Below are 13887 nucleotides of genomic sequence, written 5' to 3'. Positions count from 1 at the left end.
TTAACCCCATGAGTCATTTCCAGCTGTCTTCTGCAGACATGAAGGCATTTGAACAATAGCAGCTGACCATGTGGCTGTCTTTTAAACCATTTTCAGTAAATCAAATGGAGGGACCGTGTGTTTACAGTTAAAGGATGAGGATTGCTGGAAGTTACACAGCACATACTTTACAGCAGGAGGTCATGGCTAGATAGAAAATAATCCTAGAAATCCTTGCTAACATCCTTCATCTGTATAATAACATAGCCAAGACCAAACTCTTCCATGCTGTTGGTTGCCTTCATTTTAAAGTATAGATTAGAGACTTGAAAGTCATCTGTATTTGTTTCAACATCTGGACAACTAGCATTGTGAAAAATGGCTAGGAAATATTACACACCATGACTCCTTTATGTGTATTTATTAATTCATGGTCTCATGGCACCATTAAAAACCTTGCCATAATAGATTATAGACTGGAAAGGAAAAAGATAGGTAAGGGCCTGTTCATTTTAAAAATACTGTTGCTATTTATGCCACATCTACCTGCAGACATGTTCTGTAAGAGCCTGGAAAATGGGAGTGCTTATTAACAAGAAAAAGTAGCAGAGCTCTATAAAATATTTTGATAGATAAATGCATTAACATGTATGAAATGGAAAACTGAACTTTGCTTTTGCATAGCAGAGTTGCATCTCAAAACTTATTATTGTTACGGTCCACTTATTATTGTTGTGCTCCAACAATGGAAACAGTTTGAGGATATTGTTTTCATTTAATAGTTGTGTGAACTGTGCTTGCAGGCAAAATGTTCCATTTGGAGGTTTTAAGACTACATTTCTCTCCTAGTTATTACTTTAATGTATCAGGAAAGTTTTAAAAGAAGGGTGTGAAAGGAGGGCTCCTCCTAAACCAGCATGATGGAAATTTGCTTTCCTTTTTGGTACCCAAACAAAACAAAAGATTCGACTCAAGTTTTTAAGAACCCATAAAAAGGAGGAAATACAAAAAGGACAATTAAAATTTCACCATCTGCTCACTCTAAATCAGCAAGGAGAAGAGGGAGGTTTCCCTTCTGCACAACCATTATAATCAGAATTGGAGTAGAAGAATTAAGTGGATGTGGAATAGGCACAGCACCCTCCCCTCTCTTACTTGACATTCAAGTGACACTCTGGGCAGGATGAATTATGAAAAAAATTATTGAGAGCCCCTGCTTGACATTTTCCTCTTCTGTGCAATTCTGTCCCTCTGCAACTGTGTTTTAATGGTTTCTCCCTTCCTTTGGTGTTGCTGTATTACCTCATGTGGGCCACATGTGAGCACTTTAATCTGAGGCAGAAAGGAACCTGTTTGCCCCATCTGTTTTGGCTTGCACGTGTTGGTGCTGTTGTTAATGCTGGCAGCTGTGCTCATGTGTGAGGCCACCTGCCACATGGCAGATACTGCAGCTTTGGGTAAAAGCTTCCCTTTCCCCCCTTTGCTGGAAGTGTAGGTGGCTAAATTTGCCCTTTTATTATTTCAAATGTGTCAAAAGTATTTACTCTTAGGTCATGTGATACTCAATTACTCCAGAGGGAAAAAAAAAAAAAACAGAAAGGGATTCTCTAACTTGTGCCATGTTCATCTTTTATTTTGATATAGTTTTAGTATGTTGATTAATTTTTAATATTTTTGATATTTGCCTGCAATTGAACTGTCCTTTGGTCCATTCCTGTATTACCTGCTTTTAGATGCAGTGAAGAAAGGAGGAACAGATTTGAGCACAAAATGTTACTGCTTGGGATTAGCATTTCTGATTAGGTTGACTCTTTGTTCTTGGACAAGCAGAGCCCTGGTAATGCTTCATGCTGCCCTGTGGTGCCCCTCTGGGCACGTGTGGACAGCCTTTGGATGCAGCAAGGTGTTCTGATTGCCTCTGTGTCTGTGTGCAAAGCACTCACCATATTATACTTAACTACATCCTGAGGTGATTATGAGGATTAATTAATGCTTAAATCCTTTGAAGACACCGGATGCTTTATAAATGCTAATTATTATATTCAGGTTTGCTACCTTGCTATTCAGGGATTAAATCTTAGGCAATAGGTAGGGAAGCTGTGAGATGTATGTGGCAAAGAAGAATTAAAAGTAATAAACAGTCACCGAGAGCCTAAGCTTCCCTGCAGCCTGTTAGTGCAGTCCTAATAAATTGCCACTTTTCTAATTTGGTTTTGGAGCCTAATTACTTCTATTTTGAATGTCAGCAGGAGTGTCTCCTCTATAATGTCCCATTGGGAGCTGCTGTTAGATTTTGCAGTTTTAACCCCCACTGCCATTTCTGTGAGAATTGGCAACTATGTGTAGGTACTCCCAAAATGTGGATTCTTGTTTTCCTCTATACTGTTCTGGAATGAAACATTCCATGGCTTTGTGCAAAGCCTGGGGCATCTGTATCACTGAGAGAATTGTCTGCTTCTTGTCTGGACACTGAAAACTGGACAGAACCTTGTGTACTAAGTGCTGGTCTCCTGAATAAGGTTTGTGACTGGTTTCTATTCCATGAGAAAGCTGTTTTTTGTAACCTGTGATCCAACCAGCTAGCCCCAATTCTGACTGGTTAAAATTTTAAGTGCACGTCCAATATCCAGCTGTGTCTGTGTTTTTAAATTCCACATCAAAGCTGTATGAGACTTGGACTACACAAAGCAGAACTATTTGCACATTTCTTAAAGATTTGTTCATAGCTGAGGACAGAAAAGCAGACAGTAAGTTTTTTTTAGGCTGTTTTATTGCTGCTGCTCTGCAGATGGGCTTAGAATACCAGCTTCATATCTGCCTGTCACAATGACACAGTGGTTAAGAAAGAGGTTTGGATATGGATCAAGGTAAACAAATGGAAAACACTTTACAGAAGAAAGATCACTGGCACAGGTTACCAGAAGAAAGATCACTGGCACAGAGACTTTGGAGCTGGAGCTACTCAAAAGCCATCAGGCCAGAGTCCTGGGCAATCTGCTCCAGGTGGTCCTGGTTGAGTAGGGGCTGGACCAGGTGACTTCCTAAGGTCCCTTCCAACCTCAACCATTCCACAGTTCTGTGAGATGGCACAAAACAAAAAGGAGCTGATAGAAAGGTGTAAAGTGGAGGCAGTCATAAAGAACAGCAGAGATGCTCACAAAGATGATAAAGTGCGGTTCTGAATTTAAAATCCTTGCATCAAGGCTGGTCTATTTTACCAGTAGCTCACACTCAGTGAATCATTAAGGTTTTGTGCATCACCTCGATCTATAAAATGAGGATAGTATTTGTCACTGTGCTGTTGCAATGGCAAGGTCATCTGTAGGTATAGTTTGATGTCAAGTCAAGAATGGCCACAACTCTCGGAGAAAAATGGAGGGTTTGGTATTGAAAACCGCAAAACCAAACAAAAAAACTACCAAACTCCTTTCTAAGAAGTAAACTTTTTAAAAGACAGGAGAACCCCTTTCTTCCAAGCCACTTTTCGTCAGCAAGCATGGTCTGAACTTACCCTCAAGTGGCAGAGAGAGGGGAGAGCTGAAGCCGCAGCCGCTGCTGCCTGTACCTTTGTTCGATGCCAATGTTTACAGCGCTGGGCAGCGGGCACAGATGCTGCGGCAGCCACGCTGTGCCCAGGACAGCACGAAGCCAGCTCCTGACTTTGCATGGACAAACGAGTGCAGGATCTCCAAGCTGGCCCGACTTACAAAGCAGTAGGCTGGCGCTGGCATTTGCAGTCAGTCAGGACCGTAGAGTCTCAAGGCTGCCTAACCTTTTTCTTCAGAGGTTTGTTGTTGGTTTGTTTGGTTTTTTGCTTTTTTTTTTTTTGTTTTTTTTTTTTACCTCTGATCTTTTCTCTTTGTTCGCACTAATTATGACCCATTAACTTAAAATAAAAAAAAAAAAAAAAAGGCAATAAACCCGAACCAAAGACAACGCGCCACCATCCCGGCGCGGGGCCGGCGGGCCCTCCCCCTCCGCGACCATCGCCTCCCTCCGCGGCCCCGGGCCCCCCCGCCTGCCGGGGCGCGGACGGAGCTCCCCGCTCTCCTCCTGCCGCCTCCACAGCCACCCCCCGCCTCCGAGCGCGGCTCTCCCGGCCCGCCCCGCCCCGCCGGCAGCAGGGCAGGGGCGGGGGCGCGGAGCGGCGGCTCCTCCCCGGGGCGGAGGGACGCGCTCGCCGCCTCCCGCCCGCCGCCGCCGCGGGGACTCGGTGCCGGGCGGCTGCTGGCAGCGTCTCCGGTCCGGTCCGGTCCGCTCCCGTCCCGGGGATGTCCGGCGGGGGTAGCCGGCGGCGGGCCGGCCCCTCCTGGCACAGCACTTTCTCTCGCTTTTTCTCCAGGAGCCCACCCGGCGACGGGGCGGCGAACAGGTAACGCGGGGCACGGGGGCGGCGCGGTGCCACCTGCGCGGCCGGGGGACACCGGGGGGACACCGGGGGGGGGGGCGCGGGGCTGAGCGGGGCCCCGGGCCGCGTTGCGACACGGCTGGCTGGCGGGGCAGCGGGAGGAAGCGAGCGTTCCCCGCGGGGAGCCCGCGCGTCCCGGGGGCGGCTCCCGGGACAGCGGCGGGGCGGCGGCGAGTCCGGGGGAGCCGCGGAGCGGGCTGGCTGCGCGGCTGACAGCTGCTGCCGCGGCCGGGAAGGGCGGGCTGTCCTGGGGCAGCGCTGCCGTGCGGGAACGGCTGCTGCTGGGCGCTGGGGCGGGGGGACTCGGGGGCTCCCCGGGAGATGCATCGAGCACCCCCCGCCCCGCCAGGCTCGGCGGAGCCCCTGTGGAACCTGCTGGGAATAGCGCGCCCCGCGGCTGCTCCGCTCCGCCGCCGCGGTCAGCGTCCTGTGGCCCGGGTGGCAGCCCCTTCCTCGGAGACTGAAAGCAGGGCAGGGCGCTGAGGGCTTTGTTTGTTTGTTTTTCCTTTTCAGTTTTCACGCTGGAAGTTTTCTTTTGGACTGGTGTAAATCAGGCGTTAATGCAACATAAATATTACTGATGTGTTTTAAGTCTCAATGCAAAATTTGTGGTTTATGGAAACTTCGTTATTAATAATTTTTTTAGCGCAGGGAGACTTTACAAGATGAAAAGGTTTGGAAACTTCTTGTGTATTTGTTCCTCTTCCTTTTTTTTTTTTTTTTTTTTCATTCTGGTGGCTGATTTCTGTCTGTAACTAGGAAAGAAGCACAGATAAGTTTCCTTCAGTTTCTCAGGCAGCCTCATTGTCGGCCCAAGTTAATGAGCATATTTTTGTGTTGAAAAGGTGTTAACTGCCTAGTAACTTCCTCAGGTGTAGTATTTATCTTTTGCTTTTAACATGTTGGTTTTAATCTGAGTCATTCTCGATATAGGGCATAGGTTTGTGTTTAAACTGCTAGTAAATGCTGTTTAATCAGATAGACAGTGGCTATCGCAGTAGTTCTTTCAGTGAAAAGCTGTAGGATCTTGCGGTGATTATTCTCCGCAGTCATGGAAAATAGAAGAGCCTATTGCTCTTTTACACTGACCATCTTCAACAGTCTTGTAAATGCACCGTGAGGATTTTTAACTTTGCGGGGTTTGTTTCACTGTAAGCATTTGACATGCCAGTACACCACCAATGATCCACTGGTCTTTTATGAGCAGAAAACGTTGCTTTTTTTTATTTCGTGGAAAAAAAGAAATTAGGAGTAGGGCTGCTGAATCAAGGACATCATTACCATTGCTGGAATAGCCTGGCTGTTTTGTCTGGTGGGGGTGGTTAAGATATGGGATAAGGCGAAGGTTTGGATCTGGCCGAGAACCTGGAGAGGCAATGGGACGGGTTTCATTGGAGGACACCCTGCCAGTTCCCTACAGCTGTGGTTTGGGATAAACAAAAAAGCCTAGCGGTCAGCTTGGTAAGGAGGCGAGTGATGCCCCTTCAGTGGTTTGTGCACTGTATGGCCGATCTGTAGGTAGCACTCACGGCAGACCTTCTCCACTTAACTTGGGGCTGCAGTCTCATCTCTATCCCAACCTCAGTTTCATTTCCTGCAGCCAAGAGCCTTTTCTTTCTTCGGAAGCTGGGATATTCCGCGCAGATAGGAGAAGGCTCCGGCCCCTTGGCCTCGTTGTTGAGCTCCTCACGAGGCTGGCTGCAGGGTGGTGGCCGTGACTCCTTCCTGGAGCGGAGGCAAGCGAAAGCCCTCGCCATCCCAAGTCCCATTTGGTATGTTAAGGAGCTTTTCCTTGTTGTGCCGGGCTGCAGCGTGGCACGTTCGTCAGGAATGCTGACGTTCTCGTATTTGGTTTCCACTGGCAGCCTTGTTCGCAGATTAGCGTAATTGCATACATTACCCAGCGCCGGGCTGGGATGGGTGCCGCAGGTTCGCTCCTCGGGTTTATTGCAGCTGAATGGATCGCTGGACAAAGCCGGAGTGCGGGGAGGGGGGACCAGGGCTGCCCTGGGTGTTTGTTGTGAAGGTGTGGAGTGCGTGGGTGAGTTGGGGAATGCAGCTTTTGTGCAGGGCTAGGAGAATTGTATGCACCGGCACGGAATCCCCTTCAGGTTATTGGTAGGATATACGCTGGAACCAGACCAAGTTTGAGATATATATATGTGTGTATGTATGTAAACTTTTCTATGGAGGTATTTTACTTACTGATGGATTTCAGAAAAGTAGAAGTATTAAGCAGAGGGGGAGCAGTGTATCACATACACCCTGTGTGCCTGCACTGACCTCTGGAGACATGCATCACTCTTGATGCCTCTGCAGAGTATGATGGTTTCCTATGTTTTAAAAGCATGCAGAAATGAGCCTCTGTCCGTCCAAAAGTCGTTCTCCATCTGCTCCTGCAAATTAGGCAGTGGTGGGTGGCTGGAAGCTGCCAGCTTTCCTTCCCCCATGAGCAGAGCTCCCCTCTTGCTTCAGACCCTGTTCAGATTTACCTGTAAAAGCCACAAGAACCAAAACCCAAACCTACTGTGACCCTGGTTTAAAATGGGAGGAAGGGGATGGGGGAAGTTACATAGTTTGTTAATCAGTGTCTTAGACTCTTCTGAGAACCTCATTTGACAAAAAGCTTAGGTTAATAACTTGCCCTTACAGCAATTTGTAGCTCTGATGAACATGAGACTCGCTGGAGGCTGGCTTGCTTGCTTGTGGAAAAAATAAGCTGTGCAGGTTAGTTGCAAGTTTTGTGGCACAGCACATGCCTTCAGGGCTCACTTGGCTTTTACATAAAATGTAGCCAAATGGAAAGCATCTCCCACCCAGTGCTTGCCTGCTGCTTAGGTGTCTCTTCAGAGTTGGGGCTGCTTTGAATGGCTTCAGCACTCTTCATCTCAGGTCTTTATCATTGACTTCCTTCAAAGGCAGTCATTATGCTGTACTGGACTATTTGCTACTTTCAATAACACACAATTGGGTATTGGTTACCACAGTGTTTGTCCTGGAGCAATCTAAATCTCCAGGGTGACAAAACCCAATTGCATTTTCACTATTCTAATAGGAGTCTTACAATTTTAATTTTTTTTTTATTAATACATGTATCTTTAGTCCATCTGGAAGAAGACACAGCTTTTACACTGTAAGTCTACACTGTGGATTCTTTCAGAAATACGTGGCTTCTATGGCCGAGCAATTGTTCTTTTGTGAATAAATGTGACCTTTCAGGGAGGTGTGACACTTTTTACTGAGGTACCATCAAAATGTCCTTTAAACTATGGGTGCATTTTATTAGTTATTCTGTGCAGTGTTTTGCAGGCTCATTTCAGATTTCTCTTTTTCTCTCCATGCACTTTTGGCTGGTCACTACCAGTGCAAGTTTGGTTTGTCGGGATATTTTGTCTGCATTGCTGAAGTATACCAGAGATACCAAACAGGGAAGAGCAACCTTTTATCTGGTTTAGAAGGATTTCGTGGGGCTGATTTGTTTGTTGGGCTGAGATTGTTCCATTCATCCATTAGTATCTTACTGAGAGCTTTAAGAGATGAAGAACTTTGTTTATTCTGCCTGGGGAGAGATTAGAAAGTCTTTTTCTTCCTTTGGGACTGCCAGCCATTGTTCCTGTTTACAAAGAACATGTATTTTTGTATTTTTAAAAACTGTGCATTTAGGGGTCTGCTGGAAATTGATGGAAAAGGGAGTAATAAATTTCAAACCTAGCTCTTCTGAAATTGCTGCCTCCTGGCTGGGTTTGATTCAGATGCCATTGGCATCTTTGAAGAAATCCATTGTCTGCTGGAAAAATCAGTCTCTGCTTTCTAATAAAGAACCTTTTACTTTTGAAAGCCAGAGCAGGATTCTTTGTGTTGTTGTTAAAATTTAGCTTATTTATGAGTCTACATGAGGGATGGTGGTTTGTGGAACCAGCAAGGGCAATACTCCAATCATATAGAAGAATTCAAATTAGACTTGCCTAAGTAAGGTGCATTCTGAAAAATTTTTGTACATTTGTTAATTTGGGATTTCTTTCTTCCTTTTTGCTTCCTAGATTTTTCTATTATGGTTTCCATTGCAGGATAATTCCAAATAGTATGAAAGGCCCTGATTCAGCAGGGTACCAAAGTGGTTGCCTATAATTAAGCAGGTAAATAGTTCTGTGCACTCTAGTGCGACTCCCTGCTTGATCAGAACACGTACTTGGATGTCTCGTGGGACTGAGACCAGGAGGAGCAGGGCCAGCAGCTGGCCATGTGTGTGAGAGACATTTCCTGAAGGAAATGTTACTAGAGCCTTAATTATAATAGAAGTGCTCCTTGGAAGAAACAAAGCAACGTTTTTTCCACTATTTTAAATGTCAACAGCGTTCTCTCCTTTTCCAGTTATTGGTGTAAGTGCCAGAGTTAATGCAAAAGTATTTCCAAAACAGCTACTATCTGTGGTTTTAAGGAACAGTTTCGCAAAGATCAAAACTCCTTGGTCTTCTCCTCTGCTGAACAAAAGGCTCCCATGTGGAAAAAAATTAAGATTCCAAAGCATGTTGCTGTGGGGATTGTATTTCTAATTATTGCAACTTCTTGAAAGGGTGGAAACCCAGCTACTGCTTTTAATTTCTGAGGGGCTTTTGGATTTTACACAGTTCAGTTAGTATATGCTATTATACTTGCAGACAGTAGCGCAGCACTGGCTTGCTCAGGCTTTAACTCAATTCTTCTGGTATATTAATTTTCATTTCTAATATAATTTTTATCTGTTCTAACTGGCTTTGCAGTATTGCTTTTGAAGACTTAAGGTCAGAAATGTTGCCTTCCTTACTCATTTAACTTTCTCATGTCAGTTTCCAGATACAAGATATAGTCTCCAATAGTGTTGTTATTGTGATTTCATGACTTGCCTTATTTTGAAATAGAATGTTGTTTTTCTGACTGTTCCACTGCTTCTTAAGTTGATAAAATATTTTTCCAAAGGCACTAAATCTGTTTAAGGAGGTCTTGAGACCTAAGTGTATAAACACCTTGGGGATCTGCACTTCACCTATGGACTGTGTTGCATTGGGGAAAAAACGTAGCAAGAAGTTATTTCTTGTGAGCACACAATCAGGAAAGGCAGGAAGAATTGCAGTGATAATATACTTTTATTTTAATCATCAGTTACAGCCTTCAAATTTGGCCTTAGAACTTATTTTGGTACGAATGGAAAATGCATGCCTTCAGAAAAAAAAAGAGTGTCTTTCGTGTCTGTAGGATTCTTCTTGGTGTACATTTTGTGAGTAAAAGATGGGAGTTCTGGAGAGTAATTTCTTGGGTTGAAATAGTAGCCCTCTGTACCTCTACCAAAAGTTTTCTCCTCCAGCCTAACTAGGAGAGCTTGCTGCATTTTACTGGTGACACCAGTCTCTCTTGCTTGTTTTTTCTGGGGTACTTATCCTTAATGAATCTTTTTGAAATTCTGGCATGCTCTGTTTATCAGAGGAACAGTTGCTGCTCTTTAAAGCTGCCCTGGATTACTTTTTTTTAAAAAATATCTCCTATTTTTATGCCATTTTGTAATGGCATTACAAAATGTTGATCCCCCACCCTGCAGACATACCCCTTGCAAACAGTTCTATTCCCCATTAATTCGATAAATTTAACCTTAATAAATGGTTTTAAAATCTGTTTCTGATGTTCTACCAAGTGTTTGTGTTACCAGGAACACATCTATGTCGTAAGAATGCTGGACACTGTCTAACCAATCAGACTGGCAAATAGGGGGCAGATTCCACAGCGGTGTTGGTTACTATGCCTGACAGATGCCAGAAGGAAAACCTTGATGTAATCTGGTATAATCACACTGCCCAACACTGGAGTAAGCTCTGCTCAGAAACATTTATATTTCTTTCTCCAGCCTTTGTAGGGCTGTTCAGTTCCCTCACGTGTAAAATGGATTAAGTTATTTAGCAAGGGTTATCATAGTTAAAATTAAAGGTACATGTTCAGTGTAACAACATGGTTTGGTTCTTGAATTTTTTTTCTTGTGAACATTCACTGTAAAATGTTGCCCAACTGTGATTTTTCTGACGTATTTATTTTCCATTATCATTTTGGTTGCTTGTTTTAGTCTTCATTTAATACTAACACACTTTGTGTAGCTGACATAAACCATGCAACACAGCACTGCTATTGCAGAACATGATGCTGACCCAGCTTTGCTGCACAAGCAAAAAACAGTATGTAAATCAGCAGCAGAAACAGGTCTGAGAGGAAAAATTGTTTCAGTTAAAACAATCTAAATTGCTTATTGCTGTCTGTAATCAAACCAGTTTTGAAATGAGGGCATTTTAATTGAATATAATACATTTTGTGCTATTTCAACACTTAAATTAATCAGCAGTTGTAACACTTCTTCTGCCTAAGTCCCTGCTTTCTCCTCCTCCTGGCTCCATTTTCTCCTTCCTTATCTTTCTCTGCTTTCTCTTCCTTTTCCTCCATTTCCCTTCTGTATTTTTTTAAATAGCAGCTTTGCTTTCCTTTGACCCTCTAATTTCAAACTCAATAACTTGGTTTTATAATTTGTTTTCATGTCTTCAGTTCACCTCCTCTATGTGTGTGGCCTAAGCTGAAGCACAGAAGCAGCAGCCAGAAACTTCACATTGAAATTTCTGTGCAAAATTCTCCCTCTCTCTTTAAGACAAGCCCCAACAGCCTTGCCAGAGACTAGAGGCAGATTTTGTCACTGCTGCTGCTCTTTGGTTTCCCAAGAAGTGTGCTAGCCTGGGAATCTTGCTGAGAAGTTCACTGGAAATTTTTAATGTGTGAGCTTTTCAGAAAAGGGCTTCATTGTGGTTTTGGGGGAAAGGAAACAGAGGAAAGAGGTTTTAATGAATTTAATTCATTGGGGTGTTTTTCTTCTAAAATGTTAGCATTTTTAATTTCTGTTAAATACTAACATATTTTAGCTGTCACTTGATGCACAAGCCAATTTTTTGCATTCAGTTGATTTCCTCATATCTTGTTGCCAGCGAGCTTTACATTAATATTTTCCTTTCAGTTAATTTAACAAATATTACTGTACCCTTGCTCATATTCCTCAAGGAACATGCCAGAAGTTTGACTCTTAAAAAATTGATTTTTTGGATTAAGTTCTGATAGTTCTTCTGGCTACACAGCACAAAAATTGCTTCATAAGTGTGATGATGGTGCCTAGAGGAAAGTGTTTCCCTCTAAAGTCTATTTTATTTAGTTGGATTAAAGGGGAAGGATAGAAAAACTGATTTACTAAGTCTCCCAGGCAACCTGAGAAGTTAATAAACATGGGATTGATTGTAACATCACTTAAAGATGGGAATTGTCAAGCTCAGTTTTGTTTATGAGATTACAGCTTCACTTGACAAACTGCTGAAATTCCATTCTTAGATGCTTAAGACTTTGCACTGATGCCCCACTTAAAATATTACCAAGTGTAATAACAGCAGGCTAAAGCTCAACATACAGAGGAATATTTTTAAAAGACGTAATACATAATCTTCTACTTGGTCTGTTTGAAAAAAATGAAAAGGATGTATTTTTGAATCAATTTAATATCTTCACAGATAATTTAAAAGAGGACAAAAGTGTAGCATGTGAGGTTTGCAGATGATTTGAGTGAAAAGTATGGAAATCACCATGTAGATGACACTGGAAACAAACTTGAGTTGCCATGGTTGGCAGCCAGTTAAACATGAGCTGCCAAAGTGGTGGCTCAGAGAAGAAAATAGGATTGTTTGGTGTATAAACAACAAACCACGTGTATTCTGTGGATGCTTTGGTTACTGCAGTACCAAGTCCAGTTTTGGTGTCCATGATTTATCATGAAAAAGATGCTGGCACACTGAAAAGGGCTCTGAAGAGATCTCCAGAACAATTTGATGTCTGGAAAAACTCCCTCACAGACTGAAGTGAAGTAGCTCAGTGGCGTTTAGTTTAGAAATGACAATGTTCAAGTTTGAAGAATGGCTCTGCCTCAAGGAATATAACTGGAAGGGAAATCAGATTTAAGTGCTTTATGTTACAGACCTGTGGCTTCAAGAGGTTATTTGAATCCGAGACCTTTATAATCTGTCCCACATAGATGTAGATTGATTGAGATGAGACTTGAATAGTTAAGCCTAATAAGTAGTGAATTTAGTAGTAGTTTACATGGAAAGGTCTTATTTACAGATATGGTCGTTTTTCCATGGTTTGTTGTTTTTCAACCACAGCTCATAACTTCTTGTCACGTGTTAAAAGCTTGATGCAGGTCTCCCTTGGTGAAATTTCATAATCTAGATTATGCAGGAGGGCAGCTGCAGTAATCATAAGGGTCTGTATGGCAAGCAGGGTAACTGGTATATATATCTATATAAAAACTTTAATTAAAAGTCTGAATTTTTTTGCAGTCATCTTTTTAATTACCACTTGGAAACTGGGACAAAGAAGAAACCAATACTAAGCAACCTATGGCTCTTTGCAGTTTTATAATAAAAATTTCATTACTACTGCTGGTTTGTGGATATGGTGTGAGAATTCCTGAAATGTGCTGAAACTTCATTGAGGTCTTGTACATCTATATTTGATGGTATTATTAGACTTGTGGATTTCCACTCATTTACATTCTTCAGGGAGGCTCTTGCAGAAATGGATTTTAAAGTACTAGGTGATGAAATCCTTGTTTCAATGTTTCTCCATTGAAATATCTTTCTGGAAGGTCAGCACTGCACGTGTAACTGTTGGCACAAAGTAAAATTGGAAAGAAGTAATGACATCAGAACTACATGAGTGTATTTCTCAGAGAGGGCTGTTAGGTTTGTTCAGAGAGAAAGGAGAGGCAGGGGTCAGGAGCTGGCATTACACCCCAGAATGCTGAAATAAAGAAAGTAAACCTAAAATGCATCTTTGAGGTTGGGCATTGCTTATTCTCTTACCATTACGAGTCATCACATTAAATTCCTGAGTTAATCTGAGAACACCAGTAAAAAGCAAACAATGCCAACTTTATGTGGTAGCAGGGTGGGTTTGACTACTCAGGGAGTCACCTGGGAGTCATCGGGAGGAAGAAGTTTCGCTTTTGATGCTTCTGAAAAGATGAAGAAGAACTTGAAAACCCCTAAGAGAGAGAAGATGGCAAAATGCTGGAGCACTCACCTGGCTCGTTACATGTGGACTGCAGGAAAATTAAACGTTGGAGCTGCATTGGAAGAGATTTGATTCTGAGCCCTGGGAGAAGTATATCCACATGTCAGCATGCACAAGTGCTGTGGTGGTGCTGAACTGAAGTTCAGCTTTAGTCAGCTGTCCCTGTTTCCCTAAGGGAGTACCCATTAATTTCCCCCTTCCCAAACAGAACAGGCTGTCTGTGCCTTCTGCTCATAAAAGGAACCTAGAAGATCACAGCAATTGCTTTCAGTTTGAAGAACTCTACATGTGGTCAGTCTCATCCAAACTTGTGTGTTTGTGCTTGTATGTTTCCTGTAGCTTATTTTTTTTTTTTTATCTGTCACAACACATTCACAATC

General features: G+C 43.1%; 1 protein-coding gene across 1 annotated transcript in view; it reads left to right on the top strand.

Moving 5' to 3' along the window:
* The first annotated feature begins 4250 nt into the window (after positions 1-4250).
* Positions 4251-13887, top strand: part of CRYBG3 (crystallin beta-gamma domain containing 3) — an 80591-nt gene continuing 70954 nt past the window's right edge. Inside the window, exon 1 of the mRNA XM_053969838.1 lies at positions 4251-4351. Coding sequence (XP_053825813.1) covers positions 4251-4351 — 101 coding nt within the window. The remainder of the gene's footprint in view (positions 4352-13887) is intronic.

Source organism: Vidua macroura, chromosome 2, assembly GCF_024509145.1.
Source record: "Vidua macroura isolate BioBank_ID:100142 chromosome 2, ASM2450914v1, whole genome shotgun sequence".
NCBI classification, from domain to species: Eukaryota; Metazoa; Chordata; class Aves; order Passeriformes; family Viduidae; genus Vidua; species Vidua macroura.
The sequence above is the reverse complement of the archived record's forward strand: the minus strand, read 5'-3'. Positions and strand labels throughout refer to the sequence as shown.